Source organism: Dermacentor silvarum, chromosome 2 (genome assembly GCF_013339745.2).
Source record: "Dermacentor silvarum isolate Dsil-2018 chromosome 2, BIME_Dsil_1.4, whole genome shotgun sequence".
Taxonomy (NCBI): domain Eukaryota; kingdom Metazoa; phylum Arthropoda; class Arachnida; order Ixodida; family Ixodidae; genus Dermacentor; species Dermacentor silvarum.
In genome coordinates, this window is record NC_051155.1 from 129,374,520 (window position 1) to 129,402,379 (window position 27,860).

Consider the following 27,860-nt stretch of genomic DNA (forward strand, 5'->3'; position numbering starts at 1 on the left):
AATATATGATCAGTTGATTACTGCAAATCGTGAAACTACGAAAACATGAAAACGGCCGGGCACATATTTTGGCGTGTGTACCGCTGACATACAGATCACTGGGCTGTAGTTGTGTGTGAGTTGAGTCACGTTATTTATATTTGAGCTGTATTCGACCCCACACCCTTCCTGAATACTAGAGATCTGAGGCCGAATTAACAAATAGATTCTTTCGTAAGTGCACTTAGCGATCGGCCAGCCGCCTTCGATAATATGTACAGTCGAAAGCTTTATGACAGTAAACATGGGAGCGTGTGCCGCACAGTACAAGCAGAACGCTCTAGCCAGAGACTGGCGAACTCTCGTAGTTTGTATACTAACTACGAGAGTGCGATCGCCCCTCGCCAGACTGCTCTGTTTGTACCGAGGAGCACGTGCTCCCGTGTTCATTGTCATAAAGTCTTTGACTGTAGAACATTACGATTGGTTGAAATCCTTGCAATCAGTTCTGTAGCATAAGAGCTCTTCGCCAATAGGGGCCCTGGATTGCCATGACACGAAATCTACCCAAGGCTTTGCAAACGATTCCTTGCAATTATCTCGCTATTTTTGCTTACTTTGAGCAATATTCGACATCGTGGTAAAATACACGCTACTTTCTGCTGTGCGCATAAGTGCACGTGGTATTTAGTCATTGAAGCAGCCATTAAGTTTATATATGTGTGTTGAAAGTGCTCGTCGAGATAACCCCCAAGTTCAGCAAGGAGGAGTGGCACTCGCTTCTGCGTAGCCTCGCTCCAGACAAGCAAATCCTGGCTGCTGTCCGGCGTGCCCGCGACAGGGACTAGCCGGGTACGCGACGAGTTCCCGTCCTCGCCGGACCTCCAATAAAAGTTATTCCGCTCACTCAGTCCCTCACTCTATCGCACGGGTCGCCCTGCGCATATATCGATGGATTTCCGCATATTTCGAACGCGCTGCAAGTGGCTGTGGCCAGAGCCGCTCAATACACACTGCACGTCGCAGGCTGAGTGCGACCGAAAACAACAGAAGCGAGTACTACACCGATAAAATCAAGCAGGTTTTTTCGGTCTAATCCAGCGTTTTATAACATTTGGTACACAACAGAGCGAAGTGAAGCAATGCCGTGAAAGATGCGAGATAAAGCGTAGCTGCCAAAATAAGAACACGATCAGCGAATCTCACGCTTATGCGGGTATCGGTGTAAGCGAAGCTGTCTCTCTAAACGAAGCATTATATGGCTAGGCGACACGAAAAAACGCCGGTTATTCGGGTCTCCAGAGAAAACTATCATCATCAGTATTGGCTCGGGCATCGTCGTCTTCTTCCGCAGCTGTCTCGTTGGCGCCCCTTGGGTTGCGCTCGTGATCGTGCTCGGCACGCGCTCGTGCCACAGCTCCCGCGTTCGTCGTCGTCATCGTTTTTTTCCACAGCTGGCTGCGTTGCCGCTCATTGTTCCAGCGTAGAATTTCACGTCTCCTCTTTCGTCGTATTGGGGAGGTCGCGTTTACAGGTGTATGAGCCATAGATTAAGGGGGTATAAGCCATTCATTGTCTTACGTAGCGGACAGATTTAATTTTGAAGCAATTTAATTTCGAAGAATCACAAGCGACAATGGCGGGCGAATGCTGCTAACCACGCCTCCGAGAAAACTCGAGGCATCGAACGCAAGCGACAACAGCAGACTGCGGGCATACCGTCAGTGACGTCATTCTCTCTGTCGCAGCCGAACTTGTGTGTAATCTTATTAAGAAACACAAAGACGTAAGCAATACTTGGTAAATACTTTAATAAACCATCGGGATTAACCCAGTGATAAACACCGGGGCCGCACCTTTCAGCTTCTGTTAACCATCTGTACGGAGCGCTTGGGTGGTGAATTTTGATGTTTGCAAATCTTAATGCAAATGTTACGCAAACAAAATGCTCATGGCGGAAATGCTTTAGAAAATGACACGAAAGGTATGTAATTTTACGCACTTATTTGTAGTTATTTGTAGCTCAACGTGGAACGTTGAGCTACAATGCCACCTTAAATAATGTTATGATAGACTCGCAACGAACTCGAGCGCATCTGAGTTTCGTTTATTGCGAGACGACTTTGAGTTTCCCTATACAAGCATACTTTCTAACGTGTTTTTTTTTACCAACCGGCTCACAGTCAACTTACCTCCATAGTGGGTTAGAGCTACAGTGCCATAACCACAGCAACACCAGGCGACGGCATGGCAGCTGAAGTAGAAGAAGAACAACGGTGGGAAGCGGACGCCTGCTCGTTACCTGCAGTGGCGGTGCGAAGCTCCCGATGGCCTCCAGGCCGTCAACTTCTACGGCAACCATGTCGAAGAGTTCCGTGAGCGAGGCGAGCACCACCTCCGTCGGCAAGATTCCGACGTCGCTGCTCTGGTGCCGGCTCTTCAGGCCTAAGATCAGCGGCTGTGGATGCGCCCTGTTAGTGCTGTGCGCGACGTGTTTTGTCGCCGCCGTCAGCATTAACAGAGGCCTCCTGGCGTGGTCATCCAGTGAGCGCTCACCCGTATTCTATGAACCAGTGCACGGTGGTTATTGCTGTTAAGGATACACACTTGTGAAAACGTGGTCGAACACCGATGGAGACATACAATAGAGCTGAACTGCATCTGAAGGTTTATTGCTGGGCGAGAAGCGTTTGTGTTCGTGCTAGAATGCAACGCATGCATGCGCCCGTGAAGTGTGGTTTGTGGAAGGGGAAAAATCAAATAGTTGCACGAAAGCGATAAGTTATTTAGGCTGTAACGCAAAGTAAATGAAACGCGGTCAAGCCGTGGAACCAACCAAAAAACCTAACCAACTAAGCACAACCAACTCTTGCCTTTATGGCTATCAGATGCGTTAGAATCCCCTCCCCCCTCCTTTTCCTCTGCCCCATTGTGCCTCCGCATGCGTTGTATTCTAGCATAAATGTAAACGCCTCTCGCGCAGTGATAATCGTTCAGTTCCAGTACAGTGCTAGTGTTTGTCACCATTGCTGTTCGTCCATGTATCAACAAGTACGCTGTCTTCACAATATTAATAGCCAACCATCTAGCTTACCAATACACTCGTATCCTCAGCGCGACGGTGTTACTAGAGCGTAGATTGTCGGATGACCATCAAAGTCCGCACGAAGCACTGTCCTTACAGTAGGTATAGTCAGAAAGTTCCCTACAAAAAAAAAGTGTGCTGATGAATTTGTAGCTTGCGCTCGTTCATCTACGTTTGAAATCAGGGACACTATATAGATTCCTCTAAACATCATGCATGTAGCTTCGGCACACCTTTATGGCGTTGTTTGTTACACATTATCTTTCTAAGTTTGGGAAATTTGCCGAAATAATGTAATGGTTGTATTTCAATGCTAGCTACTCTTCATGTTTCGTCAGTGATCCAAGCAGCGTGCCATCTCTGCTATGACCAGTACCGGCCGGCCGAGAACAGCTGATGGCGAGAGAATTAAGCAAAAGGAATTCGTTCATTATTCCGGTGCATACTTTTTCTAGGCACGTGAAGGCAAGAAGTTCATGCGCACTTGCATAACTATTGCAAATCGTAGCGATTATAACGCAATACTTCGTCTAAAATAACCAATTTGCCAATTCACAAAGTGGTTCGAAGCCAGAAGGACGAAGACTAAACACAGCCATGATTCCAATTCTGAGGAAACCACCATGCTGGTCCCGTAGGCTTCGTAGGCACTATGGAGTGTCAGGGTTGGCTGTAATAATTTTCGTCGGCAGCTCTGAGTGTAGTGGTTGTTGTCGTCCTGTCGATACAGCAGCTTTGCTTTGCGGCTAAAGTGTTGAAAATAACTGTAAAAGCGAGCACTAGATTACTTGCACAATTTCTTATAGGATAACAAAGAAGCTTTCCAAGGACATCATAATTTCTGTACCTACTATTCATACTTATTTTCATATGTAGAGGCGTCGCGGTTTCGTGCATGAATTAGGCTAATCTTAATTGGTGCGGTCTTCACCGGAATTTATGCACTTTGAAATAGAGCTCGTTGGAAAACCACAAACAGGCTGGACAAAGGCACTGCTTGGTGTTTATACCAGACTGGCTTTTGCTTATGGATGTTACAAGCGTGATGTTCAAGTGTAGATTAAGCGCATAGAGTTTTGCATGATAGGTTAACGAACGGAGCACGCTTGGCGGGGAGATGAACCCGGAAGAGTGGCAGAGTGGCAGAGGAAAGACCCTGGGCTCACGAACGATTCATTCCAGCGAAAACATTATGACGCAGACCTACATATGGGTGCCCAGTGGCTCGAGGGTGTGACATCCAAGTACATGAAAACAACAAATAAAACTAAACGAAAGACAGGTATTCCTACTGAAAGGAGATAAACGCGCAGATTCTTTTCTCAGCAACACAAAAGTGCCCTCCTGCAAACTTCAGGCCCTATTGTCATATCGTTGGGCAAGGCTTTCCCGATTTCTCTTTCATTTGGGTGTTCTTGTTCTTCCGTTAATGCAGGTGGCATCTTAGAATGACGATCAACCGCACTGCTTACAGTACACTATAAAGTTACCGCCCGTGGCAGTAGGAGCCTACAACAAGTGCTTATGCAACCTGTAATTATTGCCGTGAGCCGAGTACCCTGTAGCAAACTTGCCACAAGTTTACGGAATCTTGTAGAAGGATCTATGTATAACTTTATTCGGCCCATTTTCTTTTTCTTTTTTTGTGTGTGTGTGTGTGGGGGGGGGGGGGGGGGTTTGGGTGTCACAAAACCGTGATACGACATACGGGCATTTTAGTCAATGTCAAATATTGGTCAGAACATATGAGTTGTGTGTGCTCGTCTGCCCCTCCTCAACGATGGATTTGCTGCCTAGGCATGCTTAAGATTGTTCGTTGCTCGGCTGGTTGGTTTATATCGGTACTAAAGATTTATGAGTGTCAAATGAAGACCATTAAGGCGAACGTTCTTGTTTACGTGGTTCCAACTTTTTCCACGTCTTCATAGGAGATCCCGCATTCGGTTTGGAACCTTTGGACCTCCTCCTGTATATTTCTCTATGTATCACTTCTGATGTATCGCGAATAAAATTTGAGATTGATTTCGCTAGGTTACTTGCTATTGTTATAGGGTACTCCGCTAGTAGTTACGCACAGTCCTACACAACAAGAAACTTCTGATATAGGTTATCTGTCAACGCTCGGTCAAGCACTTTTCACCCTGGAATACGAGTAGCACCAACTAAAGGTGGCCCAAATCGAGTTAGAGTTCAGTAATAACTGCGGCTTCAGAAAACAGAAACGCCAGCGTGCATTGAATATAATGTTATGTAACCGAGAAACTAATGACGTCTTCCACGTTTTCTCTCACCGTCAGTCTTTGCCGCAGAAACGGTTGTCCCGAAGGGAGCTATCCATCAAGCAGGCTGGAGAGCGGTGACGCGAAACATTACAACCACATCCGTGAGTACTATGTATTTCACCTCATGCGTACTGCATTTGTCATTTGTGGCTATCTGAGATGCTATAACGTAAAATGATTCCAAACTGTTTCGATTACAATTTCTGCAATCAGCCTCCACGATTGGTCAAAACATTTTCGGGCCACTTCCAACTTTGCCTGCCTGTCACGCGACGTCAAGAAAACCGCGATAGCTCCCCATCTGATATAACGTGTACACACTGATTATGCACGAATAATCCGCACAAAAGAAAAATAATCATTCCTGATTTGACGCCTTTTCACAATTAGCCCTCTGCTATCGGTCCAATATTTTCTGGCTACGCCTATTTAGCCTGTCTGTCACGCGACCTCACAACACTGAGAAAACTCACCACGTCAAACTGACGTGTACGCGAAAAAATGCATTAATATGCCGAACAAAACTGAAAATTTTTCTGAATAGCCACAGACTGCCCCGTTCAGAGAGGAATAGAAGTTGGCTGCCCGCCGATCGCTCAGGCCCTCGCTACTCGCACCTGCCGGTGAGCATATGTACTTATTTGCGCATGATAAACCTTTTTGCGTGGCAGTAAAACGTTATCGAGCCCTTTCGGCATGCATACGACATCGCTCTGCCAACTCTTCCTTGCTGAGGATCCGATTTTATCGGCATTATTATCCTTCCGTTGCACGCCGCTGTGATTTTCGACCAGCCACCGCAAGCTAAGTAAGGCGAAGCGGACCAATCGGAGAAGCCGGCACCACCCTCTTCATGCGGTTATCATGCGGTTATCTAACTGTTCTGGCTTGTTACCATCGAAGCCCTTTCCACTAGAGCGTGCTTCTCGCCTCTTGTCAGCCAATTAGATTTTTTTTAAACGCTGAGTGTAAACAATCTTATTGGTTTTGAAAGCGAACAAAGGTGAGGGTTTCTTCGGGTTCCTATAAACGAGGAGAGCGTTTGATTGGGTTTGTCAGACAACGCTGCGGGTCATTGCCCGATGCTTGCGTCGGTGGTTACGTAAATTTGACGTCAGGAGTTTGGAATCAAAACAGTTTGGAATCATTTTACGTTATAGCGCTCCTGGTACTGTAAAAGCAGTAAGCGGTGATTTCAAGATGCGATCCAACATCTTTCACGCTGTCAGAGGACAGGTGACGGATGGCACATTACACGCTACATAACGGCGTCTTGACGCAAAGGCAGTTACAGACTCGATCACGCATGGAAAATCGAATTGGTTTGACCGTCAAGCTGCACTACATGCAGTTAAATCGCGGAAAACCTAGTGAAGGACCGGCCAAGAGCTCCTATTTCTGCCGCATTACTATTCCGCACGAATGGAAATATTTCAGATGGCCCATAAGCATTACAGTGAATTGAATGTTACTTGTCTAAAATATTTTCACATATGCACAGGGGTGAATACAAATTTCACTTCCCTCATTCATAAATGAAGACTAAGTGCTGAACGTGGACCAGCCGTCGGGCTGCAGTAAACAGTCTGCGCTGACTGCAGTAACCGGTTCCTACGGTAAAGCGTACGGCAGAAGTTTGTTCATCTGGAGCACTTCACTTAAAACAAATGAAGTTTATATTACGTCAAACGCAAGAGGGAGCTCAATGACTGACGCGTCCACCTCCGGACTCCACATTGCCACAGGGGACTGGATTGATGCCCAATGGCGATGGACGAAGTACTTTCTTTTTCGCCCTACGGCAAGAGTGAAGTTGACGATGAGAGAGTGTCCTGATGAGGACAATGATGGCGTAACGGAAAAGATGGACACCGCAAACCTATTCCTAAAGATTTAACTATGGTCGCTGTACAAAAGCACTGTGCCCTTGAATCTTTCAAACATAAACAGTGAACCATCAGGAAATTTTAATATCACAGTTAAATAACTTACAAAGATGCCTACTGTTCTCTTCATAGACAACTTTAAATTCAGTTCGTGCACCGCTATCGGAGACGGATGCTCGTGAAATAAGCCTACGTTTCGTAACTACGTTTCGTAATTACTACTACACAGTGAATTTAACCTTATAAGCCTCCTTTCGAATCTGCCCGAAGCTTGATGGCTTGTTATCACTTGCTTGCACTATGACATATCTTTCGCTCTGGGGGAACAGTGTTCGCCCTTATATCCGGATTAATAGGTTTCACTGACCTGAAGTGGTGTCGCAGTACAAAGGCATTGTGCCTATTAAATGTTGAAGAGATAAAGATAAGGGAGAAAATTCTGCAGATACATATATTTCAATGACCCAAAGCAGTCCAAATAAATGAAGGGGTGTCAAGCATTTCAGGGACAAAATTTTAGCAAATAAATATTTCACAGCGCGTAAGCGCATGGCGTCTCCAACATGAGTAGGGTGGCGTTAAAATATAGAAGTTATTTTTTAATGGAAGCAGGGTAATATATAAGATAGAGATTAGTTACCATTGTTTGATAATCATATGGCGTCTATTGGAGCAAAGGCTTCTTTATCAATTGAAGTAACTCTTATATTCTTCATAGCTACAGTTTCTCGCGTTCAAGGTATTTTAAGCACTGTTCAGGACCTGTTTCCGCAGTTTGTAAACCCGCATTTATTTAGCAGCACTGACTTCACCGTGCTCACGTAGCTGTGCATATTAACCGCGAGCAAGCAATTTCCCAAGCGAACAGTTCAGGCTCTACAGTGATCAACACTGGTAGAACAAGAAACAAATCTGGCTGTATACATCCAGACATATATACAGTTCATGGGATTCAACTGTACGGGTTATTTTAAACAGAATCAAAATTGAAGTTAAAATTGAATCTTTTCATTGACCTTTCTTGGCGTCTTTTCAAGTCTCAATTCTGCTTTGAACGCCTGCCTTGGTTGAAGATTTAGTAACTGCGACAGTAATACCTTGCAGCAGTGTCGTGACAACCTTTAGCGGGAACCAAAAAGCAAACAGTGTTTAAAAAATCAACTGATAAGCAGCCTGCTTATTGAAGCACTCCTGCCAGGTGCCTTGTACAGAAAGTCATTTTGTTTTTCGGGGCACGATGCAGGTTCCTACAGTCCGGACGAGGCGACCAGTTGCCAGCCACGCTAGTATAGCGCCAGCAAAACAAGGGCTCGACCGGAGACGCCCTCGCAAAGTGGCGGCTGCCGAACGAGTCCGCCTCGACACAGAAGAAACGGAGGAGGAGGTCGTGCCACCAGTGGTCATCTCAACAGCTGTTTCCGGTAGTAATCATGAGGCCTCAGGACCACACCGGCGCGGAACTGCGCGTGCGCATCACAGGCGGTCCAGAACCGTTAGATCCAAGTCCGTACGTGAGCCTCCGGACGATGCGGATGAAATATTCCCGGAACAGGAAACTGCCATGCCGACGGACCTGCCTTCAGGTACGCAAATATCTTTGTATCCCCCAAAAAACTACAAATCTCTCGCAAGTCTGAGCAAACTTGCTTGAAGGCTCTTTTCAGCATGGAGCGCCGTTTAGTAGATATTTATCGTAAGGTACAAAAATCCCGATTGGTGCAACATGTGTCGCCTGCAAATTTCTGGTGTGAACTGAAAAAAAGGCACAAGCAAGAATCTCCACTTTGCACTGAGCGGGACCAGCATTCACCTAAAAATATTAAAATTTTTCAGTGCGGATGTGATGCGAACTTCGCCATCATATTGAAGCATTTTTGAATCTTTTATAGTTTCTTTGAACATACAGACATGTCGAGGTTGAAAAAAGTGGGCTGCTACTAAACCTGCAGCCAGCCTGCCATGAAAATCAGTACATGTGGGCCCATAAAAAAGGGTTCCTGTTGATGTAGCAGTGAGCGTGGCTTACTCACTTAAGCGCTTCTTGTAAGCCGTGCTACTGGGACCAATGGTGATCTCGCAATTCTTGTTCATTTACAAGCTGCCCTTTTTATTTATAAAGATTTCCAAATGGCTAGATTCATCGAAGAAAATTGTACCTTTTGTCATAGTTACTCATGACATTATTTGTATTCATATACAAGCTGCGCTTTTGTAAGGGCATCTAAACGGCTACGTTCATTGAAGGCAATTATACCATTTGACATATTCACACGTAATGTTATTTGTGCTCTTTTTGAACTGACATATTCCGATGCTTCGTTCAATATTCGATGGCCTATTTTTTAAACATTCTTCGAAATGTTACTAAGGCAGGGATGATCGTTAATGTCAATGGAGAGACCTGACCAAAAATATGGAGATACAAGGAGCTTGTCATACAATTATACCATAGATAACTATTAGATATGCAATACAAAAGTAATGCCTTAAAACGGTAAGTACATTTGAGACCATCAGTAGTTCAGTTTGCTATATTTTTGCAGCGAGCGCGAGTGCTCTGTACCTCAGTTTCTGCACCCTAATTTATACCCTAATATTACACAACTTATGCTAGTAGTGTGACGTGACTGTCGTTATTTTCCTCAAACGTGCATTCTTCGAAGGTTGCACTCCGCCTCAATCTGGCTTTCTTGTCACCGTTGGGTTTGGTCCCCCCGAATTACCCATATAGCGGCCCCATACATTGTGGCCTTCTTATGGATCTCTTCGGCAAATACGTTATTGTAAACAAGTTAATACAATACCTGCAAGCTTAGCTAAAAATTTGCAAAGTTGCAACTTCAGCCACGAAGCTAAAGTATGCAGATCTGTATCACGACTTAAAGTGATCATATTTAAACTGCTGTACATTCGCTTTCGATGGCATCATGCTTGCTGAAGGCCCAACAACACCTCCCGTACTCGTATTGAAAGCCGAAGCCACAGCGACTGGGCATCAAACTTATTGGACATAAAATTGGACAAAGCAGAGAAAAGCACTCTCTCTGCTTGACTGAGCCCAGTCATGTCAAAGGTAGTGCGATTTATATTGGAAGAATTTGCTTGACGTTGACTTAATTTCTGTATTCTAGTCAGTACTAACAAATCTAACTTCACAATGTGTTTTATATAAGCTTCATATTGTCGATCAGAGTTATTTCAGAACGAGACTTCCTTGTCGTCGTGGGTACATGCGCATTGATGAACAGCAAACAAACCACTTCGAACCGCACAAAACGTCAGTCAAAACTACAAATCTTTATTCTGGGGATTTATGTGCCAATATAAGGCGTGTCGTAGTGAGGGACTCCTGATTAATCTTGACTACCTGTGATTCTTTAACGTGCACCCAATGTATGGTACACGAGCATTTTTTTTTTTTTTGCTTTCGTCCCCATTTAAATGCAACCGCCGCGGCAAGGAATCTAACCCACGACCTCGTTCTTAGCAACGCATTGTCATAGCCACTGCGCCACAGCAGCGGGTCGTCAATGAACACTGAACGGTCTTCTTACTTATGCGCAATGTTCTTTTTTTTTCATCAGTGGCCAGGACTCCTCAGGATGATGGTGATGAAAATTCTCTTGGAACAAGCAGTGAATCCGACTCTGGTGAAACGGTGAGCGATGCATAGGTGATATAAAGGACTGTTGGTGGGGCCACTAGCCTGAAGAGTGCTTTAGATCCAGCACTGAGAGTTTCCTGCAGCGATAATGTACAGATTATATTCCAATTTGTTTACCTTTTCACACTTCGTCAGTAGTCGGAGCAGCCCTACGCCTACGTTATCGCCATGATCCGCCGATCGTGGGTGGCTGATGATGAGCAAAGTGTAAAATTGAGAGAAAGAACTTGTTACCGTTATACCGGCTCGGCTTTCCCGAACTACGTGATAAACAAAGTAATAAAATTATACAGGCAGCAAACACGAACCTAGACGTCACTTGTAAACAGAGGTGCTTCCATAAACATTTATTAGAGTTTATGCTCTTAAAAGTAGCAATGCTTGCAATCCGTGATACGCGATGTCATTGTGATGAAAATTTTTCACGTTTAGTTAGCTGCATAATTAAATACCAGGTATCGCGTGTCCGTTGCAGGTGTGGAGCTATTTTGAATATTCAAATGCGGTGTCAGAGGGAGCGGGTGGTCACGCTTCTACAAGTAGTAGCGAATCATTTGCAACAGTGCTATAGGCCAGCTCATTCACAGCATGCTTTTTTTCAAATACAGCATATATTTTGATGGGACTGATATGCGGCTAGCTCGGAACGTGGGGAAAATCTTGTTTATATATTTGCCCCAGAAAAGGAGTCGTCGAAACGCTCTTTGAGATATCGTTGCAGAACGTGTAAATAGCCGCAGGTGGTAAGACTGTAGTGCGAAGTTGCTTTGCCAAGATGCCTCTTCTATACAAGAATTGACTCCGCAACGCTAAACACCCTTTATAGTGACAAAAATCTTGAGTAATATTTTATTACGTGAACTTGAAAGTATACGTCTGAATAATAGGTCAGTGCATTGAAGTTCTTTTGGTCGGCCTTAGAATTTTCTGTCTATCTTTGGAGCATTTCGGGCTTTTAATATATCATACGGCTATCATAGTTAGAATATCTTGTCTGATTATTTTTAGCCACTTAAATATTTATCAAATCCTACTGGCTGAAATGTTGTTGCTGCATTCACTTGTGTTGACTGTCATTTAGTAATGCATCCTCCACGAAAACTCTCTATGTTGCATGGCACATTTACGGGGTGTGCGTGGTGGCCAGGTCCCATGAATCCGTCCTAAACAGTATCTTCCGTATTCATCCACAGCAGTGCTGTTGTTGCTGTTTGCTGCGAAATAACTCAAATTCAAATTCAAATTTCTTACAAACGATTGACTGACACACAAAAGTACAGAGCTGACTGTAGTGATCTACGTCCAGTGAGTTTTTTTTTTCTTTTCTTTTTAATTTACAGAATCTTGAAGGTCGCCTGTGCAAGATAGCATAATTGTAGTGCATAAGATGGATTACATGAAGAGATAGACATTACTTGCTTGAGAAATCGAAATGTTTATTTGGTTATTGCCATAAATTCCCTAATGAAGTTTTCAATTAGTCACTTTATGACACATACTGCAGTTTACAAATTGTAGCCAGTGAGCTCGCAAGGCGTATTCATGCATTCACATAAAACAAGCTTGCCGGATAGCGCCAGTTTTTGGATAATAATTTCCAGAGTAGGCGATGAAATACGATGGCGAAAGTGGCATTTTTATAGAATAAGAATAAGTGGAACAGTGCTGCTGTACCACAAGTTTGACGGCGCGTATCTCAATACCGGTGCCATGCTCAGGCATTGTTCCAAGTGAACATGCCTTGCACACTTACCGGCTGGAATTTGTAAATCGCAATATGTGCCGTAGTGTAATAACGTAAAAGTTAATAGTAATTTGTGTAGATTGCATGCAACGTTTTGTGTAGATATCCGCCTCTTTGAATAATCCAGCTGAAGGACTTGAAATGTACTGCTTGACCAGAAACACTTTTTTTGATTCTTTACAGTCTAAAAAAAACTCACCCGGAATATTAACTCTTGTTTTGAATTATTATTCATTTTTTCACTTTCAAAAAGTCAATTTGCTCAGCAACAGTCACTATACGGCGTTTTAATGCAACTTCACAGCTTCAGTACGTTGCCAAATAAATGTAAGTTGTATCTACCATTGCACCTTTCTTTATATATTGGCAAGGTACACGAGATGTAATTACTTTATAATATTCTTGTGCTTGTTAGCAAAAATACTATGGTTATTCACAACTAAGAAGTTTCAACTTTAGCACAAATAACTATAACGCTATCTCTGCTATTCACATTCATTGCAGCGGAGGCAATGATATTTAGCAGCTAGTGTGACTCGAGATAAGAACAGAGAGCTCAAATAAGACTAACGCACATCAGAGTAAAAGTTTAGGTTCGCGAAATACCCCAGAAATCTGGCGAATCTTAAAGTTTGACTTCCTGATCAGTCGTTCGCACGAAGCAATCTGCATACACGTTCTACGCATTCTTCCTGCGTATCATTAAATTCTGATGTTTTACGTGCAGAAACCACAGTCTGATTATGAGGCATGCCTTAGTAGGAGGCTCCGTGGAAATTTTCACCCCCCTGGGGTTCTTTAACGTGCACTCAATGCACAGTACATGGATATTTCTGCATTTCGCCCCTATTGAACTGCGGCCGCCGCTGCCGGCAGTTGATCCCACGCCCTCGGGCTTAGCAGCGCAAGTCCAGCATATTATTATGATTCTGCGAACTCGCATGAATAGGTCTTGGTTTAAATGCATCAGTGCATGAGCAGTGGTTCGGCTCAGTTAGTCTTATTATATCCTGTTATATTTCAATAAACTATCCCGCAAAGTTTTTCAGGTAAAGACTCTGCATAAGTTAAAGAAAGCTCTGTGATGTCTTAATCTTTAGTCTCTTGTTCGAGCTGCAGGTTTCTATTGTTAATGTTGTGTCGCTTGCCTCGAGTTACCTTGAACTAATTTTTGTGCTCTTCAAGAATGACGTCTGCGTACGTCCTTGTGATTTTGTAATTCGCAAATGATCTTTTATGGCAAATATGTTCTATGGAAGCCTGCAAGGTAGAGTAAAGTACATGAAACGGAAAAATTATCCTCCACCCGATTTATAATAGGAAATCCATACGGGTTAATTCAGAAAGAGAACCTTGCAGTTAATCGAAGCATTTGTCCTGGGGTGCTATGCAGGATGCGCCGAGTTCTCGTTTGCACGAGTTTTACCCGAGTTCGCTCGATGTAAGTCAGTGAACGGAGATAGCAAGCAGCGTGCAAGAACAGCAGGCAAAAAGAAATGTCGAGATAAAGCTGCGTATGGCAACATGAGCGCACCCTGCGCGGCACAGTGCTTCCGCGCTTCAATGCACAGAAGACTACGCAACAAAACACGCCAGCGCCGCGTATTGTTATCAACGTATTGTCGCAATTCAGCAATGCCGTCACTGTCCCGCTGTCTATCTGCACAATTGCCGTGAGTCGCTTGCCACGCCATTCTCTGGTGCGTCAAGGGCGTACCTCCTCTTTCGGGATTTATCTTTCTATCCTCTGTCGAATGCGAACAGGGCACATGTGGTGCATTCTTGCACCTGCACTTTCCCTCAATCGAATACATTAAAGTACAACAAATAAAATAACGAACATTTTATTTCTTAATGTATCGGTTCTCGTTTTGAATGCTATAAATTTGTGATGACAAACGGAGATTGAGCGAATTATTAAATTTGCAATTTTTTGCCACGAGTGGCGACAGGGAGGCGAAAGCTTACAAGCGGATACATTCTAGAGGGTCGCACGCACGGGGGAGTTCATACGGTGAGCAGTCGCCAGGGGCGCTGCAGTGCTGTGTTCGATTACGTCAGTCATGAATATGATCTGTCCATTCCCTGTCTATTAGGGAAGTGGCAACGCAGCGCTGCGACTTGGCTGTTCACCACAGGTGCTTCACTGAGGCGGCTATTCAGGCCGCCGCTTTACCAACTGAAACTACACTCTAGCCATAGAGACGGGAGTAACGGCTCCCGCTGCAAAATGGCTGTGCGGTATTTTAGGGTCCGTAGTGACGCAGCTCAGTGAAAATACGCCAGTTTATCTGCGTGCGCGGAGCCTCCGCGATGCATTGCGATGAACAGCGTGCTGCCCAGCGACAAAATTCATCGCTTGTCATCGCTTGCCCAGTGAAGGTGCCTCCGTGCGCACGTACAGCGATGAGCACTGTTAGGGTGAACACGCGAGCGCGTGGCCGGTGGCACTGTCAGCGCCGCGTAACAGCCATTGTTGGAAACATTGCAGATGCGCAGCATGTGCTCTGCGATACCCTTTCCACCGCGCGCATCACGTCATCGACACGCATGTTCGTCGTTTGCTAGCCGCATTTTTGTCTCCTAAGCTTATGCATCCTGCATTTCAAGTTCCATCTGGATTAAAGATTGGTGTGTGAATGGAAAATGAGTATAAAACAGTTTATATTTGAACTATTTATTGAAGAAAACTGCAATCTTGCGATTCAAGTTAAGCAAACGCCCGACAAGAAAAGAAAATAAGGACTAATCTAATATCGAGTTATGTCACCACTGACGGCAACGACTGCAGCTGTTCTGGACGACAACGAGTCATAAAGTGATCGAACATATTCGCGATCGGCCTTCCGACTTTCCCACTCGTTGTTGACTGCTGTCTACAGCTGATCCGAAGTTGCGGAATAAAGGGGCTTCCTTGCTAAGGCAGCTTTCAGGTGTCCCCACACGTTTTCGATAACATTCAGGTCTGCCCCTTTTGAATGCCATTCCAGTAGGGGTATGTGGTGCTCTGCCTGAAAGTCCTTCACAACCCGTGCCGTGTGGATCGGGGACCGGTCCTGTTGGAAAAGATAATTGCCGTCGGGGAATAAACTGCTCGCGTATGGCAGCAGCAAATTATTCAAAATAGTGCAGTATTGTTCGGATGACAAGTGCCCACGTATAGGTTGCAGGAGCCCAAAACCATATGTCGAAACCGTGCCCCACACGCTCACACTTGATCTCCCGCTGGCAGAAACGCGTTGCACGTTCCTGCGTGGCGTTGTTAAACAAAATAAAACACGTTTACCTAACCGTGTACCTGGCAGTCTCCAGACACGCAGTCTTTGGTCTTGTCACGTCGAAAACGTGGACTCATCCGAAAAGATGACACGACCCCATTCTTGTGCTGTCCATGATTCGTGCAGCTCAGCGAACCGCCAGTCGTGCGTCCTTGTTGACAGCCATAGATAGTGGCTACTGTGCTGTGACGCAACGGCGAAGGCCTGAACTACGCAGGCGACGTCGAATAGTGGTATCCGAAACGTCTAAATCTAACTCCTCGTGAACTGCTCTGGCAGGCAAGAAAGGGTTTTGGACAACAGCATGCAACTAGTGGTTGCGTCTTCGTCATCTGTGGTAGCTTTAGGACGGGGCGCGCGGGGTGCATCATGAATGCCACCTTCACACTTATAAGCTTGAATTATCCGATTCACATTCTTCATAGGCCTTAATTATTAACTAAAGAGCCAATATACCTCTGGGAATAGCCTTTCAGTGAAAGATCAACAATAGACCGCCTTGATCATCGGGAACTCTAGCCATATTAGCATCTGACGACAGATTGAACGTCTGCGAAAGATGCTCGGTTGTTTTATATGCAGCGTTGCCTGCAGAAAAATTCTGAAGGGAACAAATAGACACGCGCCCATAGTTACGCACGTTTTTTTTCTGTTCTGTTCTTTTCAAGCACAGATGTTTAAAGAAGCAGATAACTTAAAATGCAGGATGTATGAGCTTACCCGACAAAAATGCCGCTAGCAGACGACGAACAAGCGTATCCATGACGTCTCTCCCCTTACACTCTCTCAGCAATCACGTGATGGCATGCGGCGGCGTCCGACCGTCCGTCTGTCCGCGTGCCCTGTAACGGTGCGAGCTGTGGCCTCTCCCCCTCACACTCTCTCAGCAATCACAAAAAAGACGTGGAATAGTTAGTCGAATGGCCACAGGCTTTCGCCGAACACACTTTGGAATTTACGAAGTGTCCTTCAAATTTTCATGTTTGCGTATGCGCGCTGACACCATCCTTGTTAATTCAGTTAGTCAGCGAATGTGTCGAAGTTTATACAGCCGATAAAACTACTATCCTTACTCCGTTTAGCTCGCTACTAATTTGCTATCGCAATTGATGTTTCGCAACGCGCAGAACTGTTGTCGACGGCGGCGGCGTTTTGCCCGCGTTCGCAGCGAACGCGCGCGGCGTTGGTGACGTGTTTATGAAGAACGTGCCAACCTCTGCCGTATACCTTATTGTGGTGTACCGTAGAGACCATAAGACCATGGTGCCTGTGGTCCCTAAATAAATAAAAACCACCGCATAATATATATTTCTCATTCTTTAATACTTAAAAAACCAATTACACCATCATATCTTAATAGTCATGATTGGAAATACATAATTCCCACCGTAGTACAGCTTCGCTGATCTTCCATCTCCACTCCAGTGGAAGGACTGACAGTTTATTTGTTCTGCTCGTTGGCAGTGCCGAACTGATAGCATCTTGAAGAGTATGCTAAATTCCATTACGTACAAATATTCCATGGCTGACAATGCTAATTACAGCGAAAGCTGTATATAGCTAGGCGAAACGAAAAACCGTTCGTCCTATGTTTCTATAAACGTCTCCATTGGCTGCGCCATCAGTTACGTCGTTCTCTACGTCGCACCCAAGCGCGCGTCCCATTGGCAGCGCCGTTAGTGACGTCATTCTCTCCGTCGTACCTGCTCAGCCCGCAACGTCGGATCCTCGACTCGCCGTTGTCGCAAGTATTCGATATTTCGAGTTAGTTCGGTGTCCTGGATAGCAGCGTCCGCCCGCCATTGGCGCTCGCGTTCCACTTCACTATTTCAACGTGGAGGTTTCGTCGCAGCTGAAGTCAAAGTGCCGCTCGGGAAACTCCAACCGAAAGCGGGCGTTGGCCCCGGCGACCGCGTTCCCGCCATTGCCACGTTGACGCTGCTCGGCCCGCAACGCCTCCTCCTCCGCTCGCCGTTGTCGCATGCATTCGATATGGCGCTGAGCCGTGCTCCCTCAAGGGCTGCAGAAGATAGCGCCAACCTTCTCGAGTTAGCTTGGCGTCGTGGTTAGCAGCATCCGCCCGTCATCGGCGCTTGCGTTCCACTTGAAACACAAACTTGTAACCAATATTGAGAAATGCTTCAATACAGCGTCGGGATTAACCCACTGCTAAACACCGGGGCCGCACGGTTCAGCTTCGCTGGTTAACCATCTGTACGGAGTGCTTGGGTGGTGTTTTCTTTCTTTTTTTTGTCTCTTGGTCTCCCGTAACTTAAGTCTCTATTTATACAAACAGTTGTTTTACGGCACTTCTGGAAATTGAGTTCAAACACTATTATATTGCTCCTAGAGCATTACGGAGAGTCTTCTGCTACGTGGTACACTATCGTACAACTAGACATGAGAGAGCCAGAAGGTTTGTCTATGTTCCCTCAATCTGCGTTCTGTTACTGCTAAGAACATAGTATTAGATGAACAGCATAGCGTGACATCAGGGTGCTCCACAACAACGAACATAGTAGGGGCCAATTAGACGCTATTTACTTTGACCTAAGTAAAGCATTAGATATAGTTTGGCACGAGCCCCTTATTACAAAATTAATGCAAATGGACATCGATGCCCTGGTATTATTAACGCCCCTTCCATCAATGCCATGGTATCAAATTACCTAAGCAATACTTAAGCGGTTCCGACTCCGTGCGAGTGTAGATCGTGATTCGTTGGCATTAATGGACAAAGCATCTGTTAGCAATAAGATCATGCAGTAGCGGAGTTTCTGTTCTTGGCCCTCTCTCTTCCTGATGTTCCTAATAAATGACATTTCGTCAGCTGTTCGACACTCCTCATTCCTTTTATATGCTGACGACTTGAAGTTATTTAAGACGGTCAACAATGTTCACGACTGCATTGACCTCCAAAAAGAGATATTCTCAATCTCAAACTGTTGAAGAAACATCAAGCTACGCTTACATTCTTCCAGAACTGTGGTGTTAAGTTATACGCGAAAAAAACACCATGTGAAATTTCGATACACCCTTCGGGATGCTCACTGCCCAGGGTCGATGAAATGAAAGGTCTTGGTGTGTACTTGGACAAAACGCTAAGTTTCCCCTTAAGCCTTAAATATGCTAAACCACGTGTCCTTCGCGTTCTTGGAATTGTATGTCGCATATCACATGACTTCCACTCCCCTGTTGCCTTTCTGAAACTGGATTCTACTGTGTGCCATCGACTACTAGAGTATGCCTATGCAGTTTGGGGTGGAGCGGGCAAATCTAATTCTGACCTCATTGAACGTGCCCAAAATAAGTTGATACCTATTTTCGAGCACCGCTTTTGCCATTCTGGCGACCACAGTCCGAGCGCTCTCATATATAACTCACGCCTCTAAAATCGAGACGTATTAAATGCGCCCTTTTGTTCCTCCATCAGAAAAAACTTTGCATTACACATTACCCAAAGCTTCTTGATCATCTGCAATGTTTCGTGCCGCAAAAGTATATCAGGCAGCATTCCGCATTTCCTGGCCGGCTTTGTTGCATTAGAGACTGTCCTATGGCTCGACTCGGAAAAACACGTAAGAAGTATTCTGCCTGGGTTGACATATTTCAGAGTTTTCTATTTTCTGTAGATAATCATGCTGTATGAGCAGTTCCTTTTACGCCCGTTTCCTCGTCTTCTGTTTCCCTTTTTGTTTCTCTATCTCACATTGTTTTGTCTACCACATTTGAGTACTCTGTAGGTTTGGTGTCACGTATTACTTTCCAAGTGCACCAGTACGAAGGCTCTGTAGCTGTTCTTGGGTACTATAATATAAGCTTTGATTGATTGATTGATTGATTGATTTTTCTTATCTGAACAAATGTTCAGGCTTCATCTTTCTCAAGCGTCCTCAAATACAAATAGCCCATAAACGACCATTATTGCTAATCCCCCGCACAATTTCTCTCCCAACAGGTAACAGAAAGTCCGGAAACCGAAATGTCCGGGATGCCGATGACAGACATGGCTCAACCATCTTCTCCGAGAGATGACAATATGCCCGCATCTGCTGATTCTTCAAAGATCACTGAATTTAGTGCCGTAAGAATTCTGACCATTCGCACAGCTTAACGCACTGCGCCATAACTTCTTGGGGAGCATCAACAGCAGGATACCGAGGTGGAACAGTCGTCAGAAAAATATCGTGGGTGCTTCAAAGCCAGCAACACCACTGTGTCAGCACGAGGACAGGCATTTTATCCGCGGCTCTCACTTGAACTCCTGCCTATTGCTACGCACTCAAAAGAAATACCAAGGACCGGAATCACAAAATTTATCTTGCACTAGAATTGTTTGTAAGAGCAAATACACGCCTTTCTTGATGCTGGACAAGTTATAAGTGAAGGCGACCTGTAAATGGAGCGAATATCGCTCACGAGCAAAAAGATTGGTGAATTCGTTGCCTAATCCTTCCTTTCTTGCGCAATACGCATTTAGTTATTAGCAGGATATTTTATTGTACACTAAGTACACAATCACTGGGAAAACCAGCAGAAATATTGGTTTCATAGCAAATCGGCTTTAGGATGAAATACCTCCTTTATCCCTGAACTTTCTCAGCTAGTGCACGTGGCCGACGTTTCTTTTTAATATTTTTTTCCTAAATACAATTTGGCCGTGCGTTTCGCTCAAATTTTTTATGAGAATATTTGCTATCTTTAAAAAACTTTGCTAGGCAGTTGTATTTTGCTAGGAATCTCTTACGTATATTCCGTGCAAGAGCCCTGACACGCACTATGCGTAAGAGCTCAAGTGGACGGTTAATGGGCTAGCTGGTATGGCGTCATGAACTACAGTATTGCGCAAATAGAACACGCAAGACAACTGAAATTTGGGGACCCCGGTTCTGTTAGAAAAGAAAGACCGTGACCGTTATAAGTACCACCTTGCAACAGCGACATAATAAAGCAAAGTACAAATCCTGAGACTGTGAATCACAGTTCTTGTTGACAAATCGACCAAACGGCACCTTACGGAATTATCAGTTGTGCCATTTACCTCAATAGCTTTCACAACTTCTTTAGTCAGCTGATCAATGTACTTTGAACAAACGTGTACATCACCGCCCACAGTGGTCGTTGTGCTGCGCATTCACCAGATTAGCTACGATGTCAAAAAATATGAAAAAGCAGCAGTCCCAACGAATTGGAGGATGTATACAGCGAAGCTTTATGTGAGTGCATAAAGAGTCGAAACACGAGTTTGTGTTATTGAATTTCCGCACAAAGTGACACGGAAGGCTTTATTCAGGCATGCCCCGAGCGGCCAGTCGCGCGACAATTTTGCGTGTATTCGCGGGCTTCTTTCACGCTCGAAACAAAAAACACTTTTATGTATCGCACGTGTTTAGCAACGGAAAGCTGTATCTGTAGTGTTTCAATCTTGCCCTACAATTTTCTCATTGACACTTTTCATCTAACTATAATAATTGAGAAGGTGGTTAATCAATTAAGACTAATTATGTATTTAGGCGGAATGCAAGAAATAATCTGAGTATCTCCAAACGACGGCATACAACATAATCTTGGTTCATGTCCAGCTACGTTGCATTTGCATATTGTTAAACTTTGGCCAAAGTAACGTAGGACACCCTTTATAAGCCTAGTTTATTTTTATTTATTTTTTTTGTCAGAAGGACTCTATGTAAAGCTATATTTTATGATGCTTTAGAAATGAGAAAATAATCGATATTTTATTCGGTATTAGTTGGTCGATTTCCTCGAATTTTTGCATTTGATTTCAAAAGTTTACTGCTCGAACGCCCCTGCTATTTCTTTAGGCAGATACCTGATGTTAGTAATATTTAGTGTGTAACCTGACTGATGCATGGCGTGTCTGTCTATCTTTTAATCAGATAACAGAAATTCTGCCAAACTGAAACTACAGGGATGTGGGAATCAAAATTTGAAAACTCGTCCGAGCACTACTCGCTAAACAGCAAGGCGTTGTCCTTGTCTCCCAAATTATCGAGTGTCACCGATTCGAAGGAGGTAAGCAACCTGCTTCGCTACTCTCGACACCAACCCGGTAGGAACTTCAAGTTTGATTACTTTTGCACGATTCGTAGCAATAGTTCTTTTCTTTTTTTGTGTGTGTGTCCACTTACTCCGCCCTGTACAGTGCGGTCCGTTGTTAAAGAGAACACTCAAATGCGCGCCTCTCACTTTATGGCGGCCTAGCTGCAAGCGGCTGCGGAAGCAATGACAGTGCACTCACTACACAGGTATGTCGAAAGGAGTTAGAGCTACCAACCACAAGTTATCTGCTGCAAATCTAGGCTATTGCACTCTCACGAAAGCGGAAAATCCGAACATGTTTTTTTTTTTTCAAGTGTTCTCCTTAACGGTGGTCCCCTGTGTACATGTGGCGTTTGCGCAGATATATGGGGTGGGAGAATATTCGAGGTTTTGAATAGAAATATAATATTCTAACTATGCGTATTGGTATTCAAATAAGAACTATCCGGTGTTTTCGAATATCGAAATTAACCAAACATTTCTCCAAAACCGACTCCGAAGTCTTGCTAAAGAATATGTCATAAATTATATACACACCGCTGTTGCTTGAGCTCGAGGTCGCGAGTTTGATCAAAGCTGCGGCGGCTGAATTCCATTGCAGTTTATACAATAACGTCCGTGTGCTTTTAAGCGCACATTCATCATCAGCCTGTTTTTGTATGCGAAATGTCTAAAGCTACGTCGGACGGACGTGCGAACAATTCATTTTGGCGCCTTAAAGATAGGGAGTATTCATAAGCAGACAGCTCTTCTGCAACCACTTTCCGCGAAGCTTCGCACTGCCTTCAGAATAAAGTGGTTAAAATACGTACAGAGCTGCGTATCATACCCGCATATCTTCCTGTCATCAAAAGTGCTAGGTGGAAACCTGCGCAAGGAAGCTAGAGAACCTGCGATCAGTAGCACGCCCCGACTTCAATCAGCGCCAGCGCGGCGGAAGGCTCGTCATTTTAACGAATGAGGCGTTTAGAAGTTGCTCCAGGAGACAAACACGTTGTAGCACAAAAGACCAGAGCATAATGGACGAAAAGCGCGCAAGAATCGGCCTTCAAAACGCCGAAATCAACGAAAATAATGCGGCGATGGCCCCAACAATTATGCGACGTTGGTATACATAACTGAAAAAAAAAAACGATCCAGTAAGCTTCGCTGGTGGCGCAGTGACTTGGCACTTTGTGGTCCCAGGTTCGATTTCACATCGTGGCTCATTTTTTCTTCAGGTAATCTTGTGTTCAGCGCTTTTTTTTTTCTTTTTCCGCGACAGCCTCTCTGACTTTCCAAAAATGTTTCCGCCACTTAGATCTGACAACGAACATGTACAGCAAGCTGCGCGTCCCCACTGCCGCCCGACAAACTGGTATATTGCACCGCCGGTCAGGCGTATAAGAACGTCTATGGCGCTGTTTATACACTGCATTTATTTCGCTGTTCTCGCACGAGCTCTCAAACGCATATGAGAACGGCGCAGTAAACCCAATTAAAGCGTGACCCCACTTTTCGGTGCATGCGGCTGTTCGGCTGCAACGAAGACGCACTGTTCCCTGTCATCTTCCCGTGCCAGATGTACGCAAGTGTTGAAAAAGGCCCTCGCCACGTCTGGAAAACTGGCGCAGGCAAAAAAATAATAGAAAGAAAAACATTGTGAATTTATATCAAACCCAGGTACCCAGCGCACAATCGAAGCTCTTACCGCTATCTTAACACAATTGCTTGTGGCTGTGTGTGTATTCGTAATATTGACCACTTGCTGGTCAACTGTTCATGTTTCCTCCGCATAATTTTTGTTGATTTCGACGCCAGTAAAAAAAACTATTGTGCGCTTCCCACCGTCGATAGCACGCACTCATCTATTACGCGTTGAACTCAAAAGTGCCGCCGCCTGTTTCGGCAGAAAAGCGAGCCCCCATCCGCGCCAGCATCACCTACCGTCGAAGTGAGCCACTGCACGTATAGTCCACATCACGTCTGCGCAGAAACCCATCTATACAGGATTGACTGCTTTAAGTAGACGAAACAGCATCAAACTAGAGTGTGTTTTCTATACGGACACAGCTGAAAATGCTTCTAAAGGTATGCAGAACGACGAAGTCTCATACGATGGCATAACTCGCGCTACGAATTTTTAAGTCTATTATTCGTCTAAATAGCACTACGATTAACGCAGTCTTCTGAAGAATTGTCAATAAATGACAGCTTTGAGCGACAAAACCAATCTGTACGTAAGAATTACACGCACCTGTTTGCGAACGAAAACTGAAGGTGAATTGAGTAGCGGTCAGTGGAGCAAACTATTCGGAGAAGAGTTGCCCTGCTCTGCTTCGGTTATTTACCGTTGATGTTAATTTGTGAATCGCCGTTTCGACTTCGACACCTTCGTAATTGCGAAATGCTGCAACGCGGATGCATTTGCACCAATAATTTAAGTGGATCAGTGGACCGGTGGACCAATTGTATCACTGGTTTATTTGAGAGAAGCACACGTTGTCATAGTAACGCGTCGGAGTAGAGGGGGTACTTAATCGAATGCGTTTTGCTGCTGTGAAAGCGGCGCATCAACGCTATGGAAGCAGATGCAGCAGTTGTTGCAGCACTGATAAGCCCTTCGATCTGCACTGCCTGCGCCGACTCAGACACGCTGCACCGCAATACACAAAGAATGAGCGCTGACGTGAGGAAAGCATGTATTTAGCCGTTAAGCGTGCTTATGCCCGACATGTCTTAACGTGAAACAAGCAAAAATAAACGCAATGCCTCAGACGTACTCCCATAAAAACACTGCCGGATGCGTCGAACGTACCTGTAATGAAAGTTGAAGGGAGACGTCGGACGTGGATATCTTTAGCCACAGCCATTCGCAAGAGTCTATATTCGCCCACCTCTACTAAATGTATGTCAGCGTACCCGGAACGTAACCACAACTCCACACATGTTTTTATTGTGACTAAACTGCTCACATACAGTTAAAGAGTCGTGCAAGCATGTATTTGCATTTTCTCCTTTTTGTAATTGACGTGCCGATCGGAGCATCTTTTCCTCCGTAATTTCAATGCCACAGTACAGTTGAGATCTCAACTCTTTTTCTTTACCTGATCACGTGCCGTTTCTTTTATATTGAATGAGGTAAGTGGCTGGAAAGTAAGCACAACATACTTTTACAGTTTCTTTTACAACATACAGCTTTCTTAGGAAAGCGTATGCACATAACATAAATTCCTTTATGTTCGCCCTTCACAGCAACATGTGACAACCATTCATCACTTACCTGGCACTGTTTCCCTTCGTCCAGGAAACCGTGTATGAAACAGACAGATTGACAAGTGATTCAGAGCAGCCGAAAGGACATTCGCCAACTGGCAGCATGGATATGTCTGCGTCTCCACAACCTCTGAGTACCACAGTGGACCTGCTTCATTTTGTAAGGCCTGCACTGTCTTACCTTCACCTCTACAGTCTATGGATATTGCTGCGCCAACAGTCGCGTGCGCTTTTTTTTTTGCAATGCATTTAGCTTGTACCTTTCCGCTTCGAATGATCATGCCTCAAGCGCCAATTGTGACGGTTGGTTTGTCAAGCCGGCACCCTATACAGTTTCGGCCACAATTTCTTATGAACAAAACCAGCGGTTGTAGCAAACCGGTTGTGCTGAACTGGTTAACCTCCCTGCCTGAACTGGTTAACCTTTCCTTCCTTCCTTCCTTCTTATGAACATCATACAAAATCTCGCCAAGTGGCGCGTGAGCTGCGACAGTTTGTTTTACGAGTTTTCCCCCAAGTTCATAGCTCTTCTGACATGACTATCTTACTATTCCATTTTAGATATTGCTGCACTTATGAGCATTGCCACCACCAAAGACTGCATGCTCACTTGAAACGGAAGGCTGCAATTGTTGAAGCTAGCGTCTCGCGCTTCCTCGGCTTAGATTGACCGATACCCGTTCAAGTGGTTTCCAGTAAGACCACGCAAATGCATCTGGTGATCACACCCAGCTGAGCTGCTTTCAAGTTTCATCGGGAGCTACTAGGGGAAAAAAAGCCAGAGAGTAACGTTTTTCGGTAGCTCGATTCCAGCGACGTGTTCACTTTCATCCTATTTTTCTTAGTGGGTACGCAACCATGAATACCCAGCCAGCACATAGCCGCAGCACACGCGCAATGTCAATAATCGCTGCCCACCTCCGCGCATAAAAATAGGCTTTCAATGAGCATGCGAGCGCACCACCGACACATTTTGTCCTACATTGCTCTGAAGGGCCCACATTGTATTTGTATCGCAAATACAGAGTGTACGAATAGAAGCTGTATTCGTAACCGTAATAATCCGGCGCAAGCTTAATGCATCCCTCCCATGCAGCCTCAGGTTGTTGAAACTGAAAAAAAAAAATGAGTGCCGATATAGTGGTAAACGCGAGATAATTGCGTTAGCATTACGTCGCACGTCTTTGAGCACGATTTCACCACATACATACAGACAAACAAAACACAACGTATATATATATATATATATATATATATATATCTAATATTATATCTATATATATATATATATATATATATATATCTATATATATATATATATATATTCGTGTGTGTGTTGTATGTATGTGTTGAAGTCGTATATACACATATATATATATATATATATATATATATATATATATATATAATATATATATATATTTCTCACGAGCCTCTAGAAGTAGACTTGAAGGTTTAATAACCCGTAGAGCAGCTGGCCTCGGAAGACGCGACCGTCGGGGCTGGCTCGAGCAGAGAGGGGGGCGCGCGGTCTTCTTTCTTCTCTTGGGCTCGACCCACTCTTGCCCTCGACCCTACAGGTGGCAATATCCCCCCTTCCGAACAAAAGCATCGCCTCGATGCTAAAAAAAAATAGGCGTAGAAGACAACGAAGAAGAAGGCAGGCAAAGCGAAAGTACACAAAAAAGGTAGCCGTCACGCCGGCACAGTCAATGAACGAAGAAGCAATCTCCCAAACATAAATGAAAAGTAGAAACAAAGGAAGGGAATGAGAGAACAAAAAAAACAAAAACAAAAAAAGTTACGGACGCGCAATGTACGGCTTCATGCGCACAACATGAACTATGTCTGAGCTCGGTTGTCTTTGTGTCCTACTCCGTGTCTGCGATGATGTGTCCGGAACAACTTCGTAGTTTTCGTCACTGACGCGGCGGAGCACTTTATACGGACCGAAATACCGGCTCAGCAGTTTTTCACAGAGACCACGACGGCGAACGGGGGTCCACACCCAAACTTGGTCCCCGGGGTTGTAGGACACGTCCCTGTGGCGGATGTTGTAGCGTCGTGCGTCTGCCTGCTGCTGCTGGCCGATATGCAGCCGCGCGAGCTGCCGGGCTTCCTCAGCACGCTCTGCAAATTCCTCGGCCTCAGTTGTCAATAGGTCAGCGTCTTGACACGGCAGCATAGCGTCCAGCATCGTCTGGACTTCGCGACCGTAGAGAAGGCGAAAGGGCGTGAAGCGCGTCGTCTCTTGCACGGCGGTGTTATACGCGAAGGTCACGTAAGGCAAGATCCGATCCCATGTTTTGTGTTGAACGTCGATGTACATTGCGAGCATGTCTGTCACCGTCTTATTCAGTCGCTCGGTAAGTCCGTTGGTCTGCGGATGGTACGCGGTCGTCTTGCGATGCCTGGTGTTGCTCAATTCAAAAACCTCGTCCATAAGCTGTGCTGTGAATGCTGTCCCTCTGTCAGTTATTACAGTGGAGGGAGCACCGTGACGCAAGACGATGTGGCGCATGAAGAAGTGCGCTACCTCTGAGGCCGTGGCTCGTGGGATCGCCTCCGTCTCAGCGTAGCGTGTTAAAAAATCAGTCGCGGACGATCACCCATTGTTGCGTCGGCAG

General features: G+C 45.0%; 2 protein-coding genes across 2 annotated transcripts in view; both read left to right on the plus strand.

The window, feature by feature from the left end:
* Window positions 1-2,339: 2,339 nt before the first annotated feature.
* LOC125943529 (uncharacterized) lies at window positions 2,340-20,032 on the plus strand. The gene is made up of 5 exons (XM_049662888.1): window positions 2,340-2,523; window positions 5,362-5,447; window positions 8,476-8,815; window positions 10,817-10,890; window positions 19,877-20,032. The coding sequence occupies exons 1-5, from the start codon at window positions 2,340-2,342 to the stop codon at window positions 20,030-20,032; spliced, it is 840 nt and encodes a 279-aa protein (XP_049518845.1).
* Window positions 20,033-21,825: 1,793 nt separating this feature from the next.
* LOC125943531 (putative protein TPRXL) overlaps window positions 21,826-27,860 on the plus strand; it is a 19,322-nt gene continuing 13,287 nt past the window's right edge. Inside the window, exons 1-2 of the mRNA XM_049662889.1 lie at window positions 21,826-21,951; window positions 25,265-25,393. Of these exons, the coding sequence (XP_049518846.1) occupies window positions 21,850-21,951; window positions 25,265-25,393 (231 nt within the window). The 5' untranslated portion in view covers window positions 21,826-21,849. The remainder of the gene's footprint in view (window positions 21,952-25,264; window positions 25,394-27,860) is intronic.

Coding starts and splice junctions, on each gene's coding strand:
- LOC125943529 (XM_049662888.1), top strand. CDS start 2,340: ATGTCGAAGAGTTCCGTGAGCGAGGCGAGCACCACCTCCGTCGGCAAG. Junction 2,524..5,361: donor CCTCCTGGCGTGGTCATCCA/GTGAGCGCTCAC, acceptor TCTCACCGTCAG/TCTTTGCCGCAGAAACGGTT. Junction 5,448..8,475: donor GAAACATTACAACCACATCC/GTGAGTACTATG, acceptor GGCACGATGCAG/GTTCCTACAGTCCGGACGAG.